This window comes from Thamnophis sirtalis, unplaced genomic scaffold, assembly GCF_051295495.1.
Source record: "Thamnophis sirtalis isolate CommonGarterSnake01/CBP01778 unplaced genomic scaffold, rThaSir2_p1.2 scaffold_3, whole genome shotgun sequence".
NCBI lineage: Eukaryota > Metazoa > Chordata > Lepidosauria > Squamata > Natricidae > Thamnophis > Thamnophis sirtalis.
This window is the reverse complement of record NW_028261383.1, coordinates 167787176-167802984: the sequence shown is the minus strand read 5'-3', so window position 1 is coordinate 167802984 and position 15809 is coordinate 167787176. Positions and strand designations below refer to the sequence as shown.

Sequence of the window (15809 nt, the reverse complement as noted above, 5' to 3'; positions counted from 1 at the left end):
GAGAATCTTAAAGCCATCCATAATTTATTGCAACATGTTGTATAAATCCAATCCATGTGTTTATCTTATGGTTCAGTATATTATATTAACCCAAGAAATTAAGTTAATACAATAAACCATGCTTCACTTAACCATAGGTGCTTACCTCATGTAAATGCAGATAGAGAATTATAACGGATGAACATTCTCCAGCAGCAGAATAAAATACCAAATAGTATTATTGTATGGATTTTAGACTAACTTAATGAGAGTAATTAATTGAATTAGCTTTACAGGTCAGTTATCTGAAGTATCATGACACTTTTATTAAATATTTATATAAGTATGTCATATATATTATATAATTTTATTTAGATAAATATTTAATATACAAGAACCAAGTTGGTGTAGTGGTTAAAGCATGTCTAGAAAACAGAAGACCATGTGATTTAGTCCTGACTTAGGCTAACTGGGGGACTTTGGGCCAGTATATTCACTCTTAGCTCTAGGAAGGACACTTTGCCAAGATAACTGCTTGGACTTATCCAGGCAATCACCAGGAGCCAACACTGACTCAAAGGTATGTGTATGTATGTGTGTGTGCACGCGTGCAAACACATATTAATGTAGGACGGTAAAAAAATAATAAAAAAGGCGAAGAATAGAATATTTATCTTCTTCATTGAGGTTGTCCATAAAATAATTGTTCAGTTGATTCAGTAATTCATTCAGAATTGTACATAATATGATCATAAATAATTGTTTTTGATTTTATATAGATTAGAGAGTTTTTTACATCAACTTTCTCATCTGATTTTTAAAACTTATTTTTAATTTATTTGATTTCTATAGCCACCTAGCAATTTCAACAAATGACACTGGACAGTGTACATCATACTACATAAAAACAATTAAAAAATTAAAATAATTAAAACAGTACAAAATAAATATAAGGAACCAAGTAAAACTATTATTATGGATGTTAATACAGGAAATGAGCCCCTTTTTGGAGTATTAATCATAGGAAGAGGAACAGAAGGCCTCTGGGAAGTACAGTATTCCTATGCTTAACATGAATACCTGGAAAATCCTAAAAATAGGCAGAAATTATGGTACTGAAATTTAGCAGGAAAATGGGTGAACTACTGTATAGTCCTGTGATTTTTACTCTCTTTTCAGAAATTTGGGGGAAGTGTATAACTGAAATGAGGCTATTTGCTACCAAATCTTGGTAGTGTAGTCTCAGAATACTGTATTCTATTGTTTATTTAATCCAAATTTTGCTTCACAAATCATAAATTAAACATATGAGTTGGATTTGCACAAGCTAGTGCTACTTAATTAGTGTTAATTAGTGATGTATTAATAACGGAGCACAGTTATTGTCTACTATTGATAAGCATCTAAATTGTAGTCCATTACAGTATAATCTTTGAACTGTTCAAGCCTACATATATATATTTCTTTGCCTTTGTTTTTCTTCCCAGATTGTATTTTTTCATTTATTTCTTATAAAAGTGATAGTGTGGTTTCCTTAGCATTGTTTATCTGTTACATTGTTTCAGTTTGGCTAGTTTCCTAAAATAGTGCATTGTGCATTTTTAAATAACTAAAATCTCTAGGATTGGATTTAATTAATACAATAACCCAAAATAAGTATGTGAATAACTTCCAACATTTTAAAGCTTTAAATATAGTTTTATTATGCAATATAATAAGCAAACAATTTTTTTTAAAAAAAAACTTGTTTATGTATACAAGTGGGAGGTACTTTGATTTTAAAAGTCAGTGTAGGAATGTCATAGGCTCAGTTGGCTTTTGGCCTCAAACGTGAATTGTCGATTATATGTTGTATGTTTGTTCCTGTTAGAATATGCTCTGGATTCCATTTCAAGTAGTCTTAGCAAAAGAACTGCACCTGTGAATTCACATTTTCTCTTGGGAGCAGGTTGGGGGGGGGGCGATTGCTGGACCAGGCTATTAATAATATTTTGTTACAGAGTGGGTGAGTTGTTAAAATTAATTTTCTTAGCATGCTTCAGTTGCTAATTTATTTTGATTTTACTGTGTAAAGGTAAAATAACTAGGTAAAGCAACCATTGTTAGAATTTAATGGAGTTCTTTGATATCATTTTCTTTTGTTTTATATCTCAAAAATAGAGAATGATATTCACAGGGAATGAGATTACAGAATGGACGATTTTAGAACATTTCAAGTTTTAGAACATAACTAGTATTATGTTGTTAGTTTATGGATTGATATATTTATTTTTATTTTATTTTATTATTTATGCCTTTGAATCATTATGGATGTCTGACAACTGCCTGGACTAGCCCCTGCAGTTTTCTTGGCAAGGTTTTTAGAAGTGGTTTGTTACTTTTGCTGAATGATTTCTAAATTTGCTGATTGAAAAATAATCTGAATATAGGATAGTAGAAATCTTTGTAATATAATCTTAAATGGGAAGATGAATAATCACTTTATAATCACTACCAAGAAGGTCAGAAGTCACTTCTTTAATTATCTTTTTCTTTTTCTTCTTATGTTTTTTCTACTTTTATCTTTTTTATTCTTTTTAACTTTATTTTCATGTTTATCTTTTATTTATGTAGAAATCTTCAATAAAAATTATATCTTAAAAAAAGGAAGTGATTTGCCATGCCTCTTTTCTGAGGCTAAAAGAGAGTGACAGGCCCAAGATCATCCACTTGACTTTGTGCCTAAGGCAGGACTAGAACTCAGATGCCAGGTTTCTAACCTGATCCTTTAACCATTACTTCCAGCTGCCTCTCTTAATATATTCTACACTGTAATAATTTGGGTACCTCACATGGGCTTACAGAATGTGTGCAAAATCCAGGACCCTTGAGTCCGAAGGAATAAAATTTGGGAACGTTGTGGCTGCTTCAGTGTTGCTGGCTTCTGCTTGCTGCTGCGTTGCTGCTACTGTCATGTCATCTTCATTTTCAGTGTTCTGAGACAGATTCTCATCCAGTCTCACAAACCCTCCCTCCCTCATCCTGCAGCAACAACTTACTTTCCAGCTGGGAAGGGAAGGGAGATATTTATTTATTTGTATCCTGCCTTTATTATTATTAGAAATAATTAAGGTAGTGAACATACTCAACACCTATACTCAACACACCTTCCTCCTTCTATTTTCCCCACAACGACAATCCTGTGAGATGGATTGGGCTGAGAGAGTGTGACTGGCCCAAAGTCACACAGCTGGTTTCATGCCTAAATGGGACTAGAACACACAGTCTCCAGCTTTTTAGCCTGGGACCTTAATCACTAGACCAAACTGGCTGTCTAATATCCAGTGTTCCCTACCAAATTCTCACAAGGAAAGTCAACGGGGAAGCCGGCAGAAAGTTAGAAGTTGTTCTTGCTTTTTTGCCTGCCTTTGGTCATTCTGTTTCTGTGTTTTAAGGGAAATGTCTCAGAAGAGATGATCGAATGGGGCATGGGTTGTCAAGTATTATATACTGATTAATTTTGTTCTGCATTTAATGATCCCTGTCCTATTGTCCTATTCACATTAAAGGATATTTCTACCAAGTCTCCCTTCTATTTATAATTCCTGCACTGTGTCCTACATATTTCCCCAAAAGGCCTTGATGACATGACTGTGCCAATTAGTTTGGGTCCCCAATGGAGGTGTGACAGGTTGGAGGTGGGTATTGAAATAGATAACACCTTACCTGCCTCCTGTCCACATTTTGTTCCCTACCTCTCCATCCTGGTTAGTTTTATTTTACTTGACTTTTATTGGTTTGATGTTTTATAGTGCATTTTAATCAAATGTCTATAAGCCACTTAGAGTCATCTTCCTGTTGGAGTACACAAGGCTGAGGATGGGGATGGGAAAGGCTAATTCTATCTAATTAATTTTACCCTTTTTCCATGGGTAAGAATGACACTAAAATGGCATTGGCGCTTTCTCATGCATGTTTCCATAATGCTGAGGGATTTCTAGTGGGCTATGTACACAGAGCCAATTCAGAAATTAATTGATTCAGTTAATCAATTGCCTCTAAAGGAAATGCTGAAAGATAATTGTGTAGCATTTTCGCTGTAGTTGTAGGGTAGGCAGTTCCCGGTCTCACTTTGCTTCCTTACTCGTGAGATGTTTTTTTGCTTCACAGACTATAGATATTATGATGCTTTGTTGCTGTTCCCCCATTAGTTTCAGGCTATTTAGCAGAGGGACTTTGCTGCATTCCAACAGAGTAGCAGCTGGACTTGGGATGGGGGTTATTCGTTTCTTGCTATAAAACTGAAACGTAGCAAGGGAGGAACAAGAAGGAGGATGGAGTGTTTTGCTATTTTTAGTGTTTCCCCATTGACTAGTTAGAAGAGTACTGGCTCAAGAATAGGTGGAAACATTTGCTGAGTGCACCACAAAATTGTGAAAATGCTGCTAATAGTTGGTGGGATGCTGAACCTGAAAATTGTATGAAAACTGTTTCTTTCAAAGAAAAAAGGCAGAAGAAGCTTGCCATGCAAATAATACCCTCTCGTTGAATGATCTTCTGTTGCTTTATATCCAAAAAGTGATTGTGTTATAAATATTCTCTTTATTGAACAAATTTTAAATGTAGTGATACAGGATATCTTAATTATTTTTCTCCAATACCAAGTACAATATTTGCCCATTTTTATTTTTTCTTTACAGCATATATTACACTAGTTTTTTTTTAAACTCACTCAGATTCTGCATATACCTACTGTATCTTCATTATGAAAATGTAGAGTTCCAAAATACATTCACAAGGAATGTCAAGTTTAATTGAAGTACTACAGGACATTGGTTTTCTCATGGCTGTTCTTTTTCTTGCTCTTTTTAAAACGGATGTTTCAAGGCACGTTAAAATATAATATTAAAAGCTTGACACAGTAACGTGGATTTGGATTGTTTTATGAAACCATTACATATATTAATTGATTTAACTAAAATGTGTAGTACAGTAAAAGATTTTGGCTTATGCACTGATGCTGAGTAGTTAAGTCTTTGCTGCAACACATTGCTTTCAGCATTTGTAAATAAACTTGACATGTGAGTGTAAATATCTAGAGGGATTTGAATAAATTCCATTAACTCCATTTGCTTGAAGATGTGGTGTTACAGAGGCTGGCTGATTAAATAAACTCCCATTGAGGCATGGATTTTTCTTTTTTTACATTTGAAAGCTTGCTTTAAAAAAAACACCTCAGCTTTAAACCACATGAAAAACCTCAAGTACTTTGGACAGTGCTCCATCATAATACAGCATACTAGCTGGAAATACCAGTTTATCTGGATATAATTATTAAGCATCCACAATGCACTTTCAGAACATAAGAATAAAATGCCTCTTTTATTTCATTTATAAGGAACAATTGTGGTCAGATCAGAACACAAAGGGAGTAGTTTCTGAAAAAATAGTTACTAAGTAATTTCTGTTTTTTCAAGCAATATAGGTAGAAGCATTACTGTATAAGCAGGATTTTTAGTCAGACTATATTATATGTTGCTCTCTTATTGTTATATGACTTTAAACAATCAGTGTCATTTGTTTGTGTTCATTTTTTTTCCTGGAAGCTTTTTATATGGAGAAATAATTCAAATTACAAGGTTCCAAGCTTGTTAGGGTTCTTGGAAACCCAAAAGAGGGAATCTTGTTAAGCGTACAATGTGAAATGTAATACAGATAAAGTAGGAGACAACAAAGTGTGTTAAGTTCCTAAGCATGCATCAACTCTGACAATTAATTCATTGGGTGAATTAACTAACAATTACTGAATTTAAGAAGTTGGAAAGGGAGGAAATATTTAGGTCAACAAACTCCATTCATATGTCAAACTGCCAAGGGATTTGTTTACAGTAACATCATGTGATGTTAAACTCTTGAAGCCAATAATCTAAGGTGATCTATATAGTACATTATTCAGCTTACTTTCTCAGCGGTAAAAATGTCTTTAAACAAAAAACTATGTTTCTGTTGCTGGGATAAAGAAGGTAGACTAATTAACTGAACACTGCAGTTTTGATGCCTGCTTCAGATTTCACCTTTTAAAATGAATCTTTCCCCCCTCCTTCCTTCTTGTTACAGGTTGCTATGGGAATCTTATGATAATCTGAGAGGAAGTAAGTCCTGATAATATTGCAGTTATTCATCATGTGCCTGGAGTGAAGAGGAAGGGAAACACTTCATATCTAAGTGCCAAGGCTCTGCTGTGTCATGGCTACAGACTCTGGTGAATCAGCCAGCACAGAAGAATCAGAGAAACCTGATGGAGTTTCTTTGGAATGTGTGAATCCTTCTGTTGATGTTATTTTGACCATGGAGGCCAGGACCAAAGAGGGGCTTAGCACCCCTGCCTCTGGGGCAATTGTAGAAAGAAAAAGATTTTTCCGAAAAAGTGTGGAGATAATAGAGGATGAAAAGGACTTGGAACTTACTCCACGGAATGAGCAAGAACAATTTATCTTGGGTGATCAGAGGATGATCCATCTTTCTGCCAGTATACTTGTGGCTGAGCAAGAAGCCAGAAATGAGCAAAATTCAAAGGTAATTATGGAAGCCGCGAAGGAAAGGACGAAGAAGGAGATAGAAGAGGAGGCAGAGATGAAGGCTGTGGCTACATCACCTGGTGGAAGATTTCTGAAATTTGACATTGAGTTGGGAAGAGGAGCTTTCAAAACTGTCTTCAAGGGTCTGGACACAGAAACCTGGGTAGAAGTTGCTTGGTGTGAACTGCAGGTGAGTGTGAATGAGCTCCATCAGTCAGTGAACTAATTGTATGCTCTGATTTAACCACTGAGAAGGTAAGTAGATGTGCTGAACTTTATGGCTGCTTTGATCATATTATAGAAGGTATGTCATGGCTCCTAATATAATATCTACCAGGTTTTTGTATAATTAGAAAAGTAGGACTTTTTAAAAAAAAGTTGTTATGGTTGCACATAAGTATGGTGGCTATTTCAATAAATGCCTAGAAGGCAGAGAGAATATGTAATTTGGGGGAGGAAGTCCTAATCTCTCAACCAGTTCTGTTAGCTATTTCGTATTTTCATACTTCTTTCATACACTGGGGAAACCTCCAAAGTGAGCAAATCCTGCCTTCCCTTAATGAAAACTAAGTCATACCTGAATTGTACAGCAACTGAAGTCTCAATTATATATACTCATGAACATTTTGAACAATTTGATGTGATTTACAAGATTGCATTTTATTGTAATTTAAAACAATTTAGAACATCAAATGACTGGATTTATTTTCCATTTTAAGAACTCTCCTGAACTGAAATTCTTTCATACAAACTTTGATAATGTTGATAATGTATTTCTTTTTTCATAAGTTCACAAATCAAATAATTGAATGAAATAATAGACTGTAGTTGTAGTTTTTTAAAGTACACACAGAAAATAAATTCCAAAATGATTTAATCATAGGTCTGCAACATGTACATTCAAGTTCTTTAATAGTGCAGTATAATGTGCAAATGTGGATTTCTGATTCGTTAGTTGTCCGTTATATAGTGGCTGACTAGAATATGTAACCATGGCTTGTGGGTGGTCTTTTCCTGGCTTCTACCCAATGGAAAAGGATAGAAGAAATGGCCACAACATGAAAATACTCCTATAACATCTTGCTAGTGCTTTTACCACTGTAACCACAATATGAAGTATTGGGAATTGGGTTATCCACAATAACCTAAGTACATGCCAGATCAGTATTGGCTTGCAATTAAGAAAATTAAAAACCAAGAAACATTTTAAATTTGGAAGTTGGTCCTTCTTGGTTTTGACAGTCAAATTAAGTACTTGGAAGAACAACTGGTCACATAATATAAAACTGTATTGGCAGTTTCTATCAAAGAGTACAGTATCACTCAGGAAAAGACAAAGTGGAAAAGTGTTAAACTACAGAAGTGGGAAAACATGAGGCCCCAGTGCTTGTGGTCAGAATTAAGGCAACAGAATATGGTTAAAGATAAATCTGACCTAGATAAGCATGTAACACTTAACCTGAATGAAATATCTTATTGCGGGATCCAATCTGGGTCAGGCCCCAGGACCAGAGGTTTAATTTTCCAAGTTTTAGGACTCATGCTGGAGCCCATCCTCAGGGAACTGGTCCCAGTCCAAAAGTTCGGAAGACTAAACCTCTAGTCCTGGTGACCTACGCAGATTGAATCTTGCAACATTATCCTGGGATAGTATATTTGCATTTATTCATAAAGTATCTTGTATTGTACATGCTGTAGTCATAAGAAAATGCAAGGCTAATAATGCTGAACAAGGGATGAGTTTATGTGGGAAGTTTTTTTTATCAGTAGGGGTTTGGGGATTTTTCTGCCTTTTCCCCTCTGCTTGTGCTTCTCTTTCTGAATTCTTATTTGTTCCCAAGCTTCTGCCCTATTATCTCAAAAATCCTTTTCAAGCCCTCTTTCCCTATGGCCATCTTGTAAGTAGCCTATTAAATGTTGGGTTCATGCAAATTGTTATATAGCTATTATCGGAGGATTGAAGAAATACTTGCATAATGAACAAAAGTTCTTTATTTGGAGAAACACTCCTATTTGTTTAGGTTTTGCATGATTTCCTGATTTTTTTTTCACTACCAAAGGAAAATTGTAAAAGGGTCATTTGAAACATTCATTTCAGCTTGCCTCCCATTTTCTCTGTTTCAGATAGTATTCCTATGGTTTGTAGGAGAACTTGATACAAGGAAAGAAAATGTTCCTGTGTTCTTAAAATTTTGTCTAGAAAAAACATTGCAAGATGTAAGGATAAGAAGAAGTCACAATATTTGATGATACAAAAATACTGTTTTTCTTTACACCTTGCTACTCTCCCCATCTGTGCTGGCAAAATGTTATGGAGGATAAAGAGGGAGACAGAATTTTTTTGAATGGTGTAGTATTAAAAAGTGATTAGACATTGTAATGCTTGATAGGTCTGCTGTTAGCTGTAATAATTTAAATAAATTTACAGGTTTAAAGCCAGTTGCTTGAGTTCACCAGCTTGAAAATTTATTGGAAGCAAATGATTGGCTGTTTCTTCATTTCCTGGTGATATACATTCATGCTGACTAGGAATGTTGATAGTAGTTGCAGTGCATTTGGAAGACATTAGTGTTGAAAATTATGTTGCTTAATGCAGTGTGATTCTTATGATCTTCTAAACAATAAGATTTTTGACCTTTTTCAAAAGCAACCATTACATTTTAATTTGTATTTTTTATTATTTCTATTGTTTTGCAATACTAACTAAATTTATGATTAAATTTAAATTTCATTTTCCTCTTTAGACTAAACTATCTTGGTGGATTAAAATTCCTATTAAGAATTAGTCTTGAGAACTGACTCTGTAAACCTCTTAGAGAGGGCTGTAAAACACTGTGAGGCGGTATATAAGTCTAAAAGCTATTGCTATGCTACTTCAGTATAATAAATAGGAGGTGAAAATATGGGATATTGGAAGGGGGAAAGGGAATGGATCATTTAAATAAGCTAACTCATTGCATGTGTTTTATTTCTGTTTTTGTTTTTGTCATAGAAAATTGACTTGAGCAGCTGTGATTAAAAATAAAACAGTATGCACTTGTTTTTCCCTATATACCTATCAGTGGGTGGTGGAATAACTACCGTATGCTTCATAATTGGTTTAATTTCTTCCACATCTAATTCAGCCTAACCTTGTCAGAATTTTCCATGCAATGTTTCTAAACATCAGAGCTTACATTATGCTGCCTCATCACTTACAATGCACAGACTTATACTTGTCAGTTACAGTGCTCATTGATTGAACACCATAATCAATATCCTTAGTTGTACTAAGATGTTATAGAAGCTATTTAGCAAGGCTGTTTATTTAAAGGATCTTTGATATGATTTTGGGTTAGAATTTTAGTTATTGAGTTACTAAAACCAACTTTAAGACTTTTTTTTAGAAGTAAGCCTTCTAGGAAGAAATTAAATTGATTTTAGGTGAGTATGCCAGATGTATTTTTATCTGTGTATTTCTAACTATTTCATAGTTGTGATATAGGATTTCCAATGTTTTAGAGATGGGAGGCACATTTTGAATGTTATGGGTTATGTGTCTGACAAAGACACACTTGGAATTTAAAATTATTGGACTTCATTATGTTTGTTTAGAAAATGACTATTAAAAAAACTTTATTGAAGATATAATAAGGATAATGCTTCATTAAAATATATTTTCTACATATTAGCCCTTATTGTGGCTAAAGGACTGATATTACAGTACAGCATTAGAAAGATAATGTAGGACTCAATTTAGTCAATGGATTGAAGATCTGATTGCACTTGCCATATGAGCTGATTGCCTACAGACGTAGATTTTGTATCACTAGTGCAATAAAATATGAGACTCATTGTACAGAATATAGTAAAAAATTTACTATAGTATAGTAAATAGTAAAAAAATATATCCAATATCTATTAAGAGTTACCAGAAATAACAATAACATATATTTTAACTTCAATCAAATAAACCAAACTACTTTCCTTACATTTAACACTTTAATACCAGCGTGTTACTTTCTATGAACATTTAAAAAAAGATCTCTTCTTCCCATATTTCATCTCATATCTTAAACAAATCTTTAAAGGCTCAGCATTTGGTGCTGGTCAACAAAACCCATTAAGAGTTACAAGAAATAATATTTGCTTTTAATCTTGATCAAATAAATCAACTTTGTATTCTTTCTCTTTGCTTTTAAAAATCTTGCTTTTTAATCTCTTTAAATATTGTCCCAGAACTTGATTTGTTTTCATTTTCTCTTTCTGTTTTCTGTAAAATACCTTCAAAACTTTAACACATCTCTTTTGCAAATTCAAAATAAGAAAGTTATCAAAGTCACTTTTTTGGTTTGTTATTTGTATATCTCTTTTAATTGAGACATCAGCCAGTCTCATTTGTAAATCCAGTGTAATATCTTTTACCATATCATTCCTGTCGCTAGTCAAATAGCCTCAGTTTATTTTGACCAATGAAACCCGTTTCTGTTCTATAACCTCTTATAATTCTATTTTTATAATTGCAGAAAATTTTAATATTTTCTGAGCGCATTGTTCCCAAATATCCTTGAATTCTTCCAACATTAAAAGCATTTTGTTCCATTATATATTAGTGAGTCTCCTTTAATTATAATCTTTAGTTCTTTCTAGTTCCCTTTCTTGAGTTAATGAAGCACTGAAGCCATGCAAATGCTTTTAGGAATCATTTTTAATACACAGCCACTCTTACCACCCAGAGTTGCTCTTTGGGTTTGATGAGCAGCCTCTAAAATAAATGTGGTTCAACTTTTAAAAACGTTATCCTAGAATGCATTTCTAGGTCTCTCAGCACATGATAGTTCACATATAGTAATTAGCAGCCTTGCTGCTACATTTTGTACCCAGTAAAACTCCTGAGCACTATTTAAGAACCCATAGAAGGGATCAAATAGGATGTAACCAAAGCATGGATAACTTGCTAAGATTTGCTTTACTCAGGAACAATTGCAGGTGGTATGTTAGATATAACTGTGCAAAAGCATCTTAGTAGCTAAGTTCCTATATCAGTTATGATCAAAGAGCACTTCAAGATGATTTCAAGGAAATGCAGTCTCTTCAAAAACAGACTGAAATGCAGTTCCAGAGTTAGTTGATTGTTTTCCAACACCTGGCTTGTCTGGATTTTATCTCTACCTGTTTACCCCATGTAGCCCAATACTGGACTTGGGTATTATCAGTGGAATTAACTGTTTTCTTGGAATTTAGTGATAGGGACCAGTACAGCTAAATCAGCACCTAAATTAAAAGCTCTGAATAAGCTTTATCAGCTACTTTATACAGAAATTGACCAATTTAAGGAATAGCACATGATAAGACTGTGGCCTGTGTGCCAAACAGGAAATTTAATTTTAATTTAATTAAAATGCCAGGAAAATTTTGAAACAATAAAAGCTTCAAAAATGGAACTTCTTCAGAGGGTGGTGGACCCTTTTTTACTGGAGATATTTGAACAGATATTGGATTGTCTGTCAGATTAATTGCGGTAGCAGGTTATGGAACTTTCAAGTCCTTCCGTAATCCTATATAGAGTGATGTGATAAATTTCAGTTTAGGAAGAATACATCCTACTAGTGGCAGTTTCATTACTTTCTTTCCAAATGAGAGAAACATTTTGCAGTGGCAGCTCTTAATTCTGTAAGTACCTGTAATGAGGCAAAAGGCTATATATTTAATTTCTGGGAATTATTTTTATTGCTGAGCAACTTTATTTGAAGCAATAATGAGCATAATAAAATGCTCCAAATCAAATCTTTATTATGGTCATAGACCAGCACAACGAGGCTGAAATGCAAGGAATAATTTTTAAAACTAAAAAATCTAAAATACATTGTTATTTTTAAAAAAACTCAAAGTAATATATAAAAATGCAAATCTAAAAAAAAACCTATAGAAGATAAAAACATAAAAATCAATCATAATACAAAATATTATCAGCAAACAAATATGTTTATCTTGTATAACAAAAAAGTACACAACCAGACCAAGCCAGGCTGCCCCTGTTCCTGAACAATTGCCATCAGCATTAAAGCAAGGATGGTATATTAAAAGCAGATTTTTAGTGTTATATTTCAGCATATCTGTTGCTTTTCATTAAAGGGAATAAACTGCAGGTTGGTTGGTTGAAAGGGAATAAACTGCAGGTTGGTTGCAAAAATGTTGCACAGGAACAACATGAATTTATAGTCTCTTGAGGGCTTTGGTTGGTGGCACTAAATTGCAAAAAAAATAAAAGTCAGTTGTGGTGCAGCTTTGCACTTGATCATTTATCCACATCAAATCATACTAGGCAGATAATTTATCATATCTATTGCTAAATTTGCTCTCTGATATTAGGAGGGGATAGGTAGGTCAGTGGACAGGTAAATATTGTTTCAGGTTATTCATTTCTGAATAATGGGATGTTTTACAGAAAGCATTCTAGAATATAAGGGCAAAAGATTAGACACCCCGAGAGAGAGAGAAATTGAAGATTATAATAATAAAGAATTGTTTGATGATTGCAGCACTGTTTTGTTTATTACTTTATCTACTCAGTCACGTTGTCCAAGTGACACACTCTTTTGTCACCAAACTTCATTGGAAAGAAGGTCATCTCAGTAGACACATTGTGGGAAGGTAATTTAATGGAATGAGGTGAGAGGTTTTACTCAACCATGTTTATATGAGATTGGAGGAAATATATAATACATTGAACTATCCTCAATATCTAGTTTTGTTTTTAGCTATCTTTTGTATTGATTTGTCTATTGACTAAAGTGATCCATTTCACAATGAAAAGTATACAAGACTACAAACAAAGACAGTTCTAATGTAAATATCATTAATTGTTCAAGTTCTCAGAGAAGTTAGTGGACTCTAATAAAAGGGAGAACTATTTAATTTTTCAAAGTGGAACAAATTGGTTTCATACTTTGGACTATGGATAGACTGCCTGCAAGCTCTCTCTAAAGAAATTAGACCTTTCTTGCTGTAGTAGTTCCTCTTTACTCCAGCCAGATAGATAAGCTTACTAGATGAATAATAGGAAACAAAGTATATCTTTCCAGCTGCTAACAATTCCCATAGTAGGAAACTCAGAATTTCTAGGGGTGTAGTGAAGTAGGTAGATCAGGCTTTCTACCTCCGAAGATACTTGTAAAAATTTCTGAATTGCTGAGATGCAGAGAATCAGCAGTTTTGCTCAGAATAAGTAAATGGAAGGGAAATTAAGCTCACTTTCCCTCCCTGTGAATTGCCCTGGACTGCTGTGAAATACGGAAGTGTCCTACCTTCTCTTTTCCTTTCACTGACCCAACTATTATAAGCATGCTCCTTGGAAAGATTCTGAACGATTGTGTAGAGAAATGGGTGGATTTGTACAGGGCAGAGTCAAAATAGTTTAGTCCCCATTGTCATGAAAAATAAGATCAAATGCAAGGCCCAGTACACAAATTCCCAACAATTCTGCAGCCTAATGGCATAGATCCATTGAGACTATGCCAAGGAAGGTGATTCATTTTCATTTATTCTCAGCTATGTCAGCAAAGACAGGAACAGATTTAGTTTTTAGTAGGGCTGTCAAAAAATATGTTACAGATTTTTTTTCTCCAGTGACATGGCAGAAAAGAGCACATAATTCACAGTCTATTCATATGTCTCAATATTTACCAGCTCAAAAATTATGAATAAAAATCTGTAGATTGGGACAACACATAAAATGAATGTTTTCTTTTCTACAAAGATTTACATATTGGTTGAATGAAGTAATTAGTGAACATACATAATACAAAAAGAAGTGGTTTTGTAGATTTCCAGCTCAATTTTGTTCCATAGTGTCCCCATTTATTTTCTCAAATGTTAGCCTCTGAATGATTAGTGTTAATTTCTGGAGAAAGAAATGGAAATGCTGTACTTCAGAATAATTCAGGCCTCTACTCTTAGTGGGGAGGTGCAGCTTCCAGGAGGTAATCTTAGGGAATGCAATGTTTCTATTGCCTCTATGAGGCTTTTTGCAGAAAACAAACTCTGTACATCCATGTAAACATCACTACAGTAACAATGACAAGGAATGAGCTTGAAGATCTATCTTTAGATGCTGAACTTGTGAGCTTTTATTTATCACAATCTGGAATACTGCTTTATAATGGTAATATATTCATTTCTTGTGTGCTGATTTGCCAATTATATGTTGTCACTAAGCTTTTGTGAAAACAAATGTTGTAGGCTGACTTACAATGTGAAAGTTACTGGGAAGAAAACAGTAAACATGCTAGAACTTTCCATTACCCATCCAAGAACTAAAATATTCATTCCAATCCTTCCTTAGGATTCTGCCTCATGTCCCCCAACTCCCACTCGAAAAGGAATGGGCTTTCAAAATGCGTTTTTTTGGGGGGAAATTTGTATGATTTCTCCAGGGTTTTTTAATGCCTTTTGTGCAATTAATATGGGACCTTAAAACATTTGTTGCCCTTGAATTGAACTGATGATATGATCATGATATGAATTGTCAAAATGGAACAAAAAAAGGAACCGTAAATAAAGAAGTTGGGAAATAAATGAGAACTGTGATTATGTGTAAAATAGGCATAGTGCAATTAAACAAATTTCTTAACCCTCCAAAATGTAAGGCTCAGCAAATACTTATGGTAAATAATTGTGTGCCTTTGTAGAATAATTTATGTGTGCTTATATTTTAATTCATCCTAAAGTGTCCACAATGGTATTAAGTTTTGGGAATTTTTACAGGTAGTCCTCGACTTATGAGAACAATTGAGCCCCAAATTTATATTGTTAAGTGAGAGATTTGTTAAGTGAGGTTTGCCCCATTTTATGACCTTTCTTGCCACAGTTCTTAAGTGAACCACTGTAGTTGATAGGTTAGTAACCTTTTGGTTAAGTGAATCTGGCTTCTCCATTGACTTTACTTGTCAGAAGTTCACAAAAGGTGATTACGTGACCTTGTGATGCAACAATGGTCATAAGTATGGAGCAGTTGTCAAGCAGCTGGACTTTGGTCACATGACCATGGGGATTCTGCAAAGGTCGTAAGTGTGAAAAATTGTCATGTCATTTTTTCAGTGCCATTGTAACTTTGACTGGTCACTAAATGAACTGTTGTAAATTGAGGACTACCTTTATTATGTAATATCTTGAGATGTCTAGATTATATCCAAGTAGGCTCCTGTTGTGTTTTGTTAGGAAATGGGTAACTTTACATTTGATATTGGGGACCAAAGCATTGCAATTGTAGGTTACTTAAGGTAATACTTTATA

General features: G+C 34.1%; 1 protein-coding gene across 3 annotated transcripts in view; it reads left to right on the top strand.

The window, feature by feature from the left end:
• The window catches only part of WNK3 (WNK lysine deficient protein kinase 3), an 83368-nt gene that overhangs the window by 4123 nt on the left and 63436 nt on the right, over positions 1-15809 (top strand). For 2 of the 3 annotated variants that reach the window (XM_087710831.1, XM_087710833.1), the window contains exon 3: positions 6076-6726. In XM_087710831.1, coding sequence (XP_087566957.1) covers positions 6205-6726 — 522 coding nt within the window. In that variant the 5' untranslated portion in view covers positions 6076-6204. Of the gene's footprint in view, positions 1-5905; positions 5982-6075; positions 6727-15809 lie in introns of those variants that run through there. The other variant, XM_087710832.1, reaches the window with a different exon arrangement.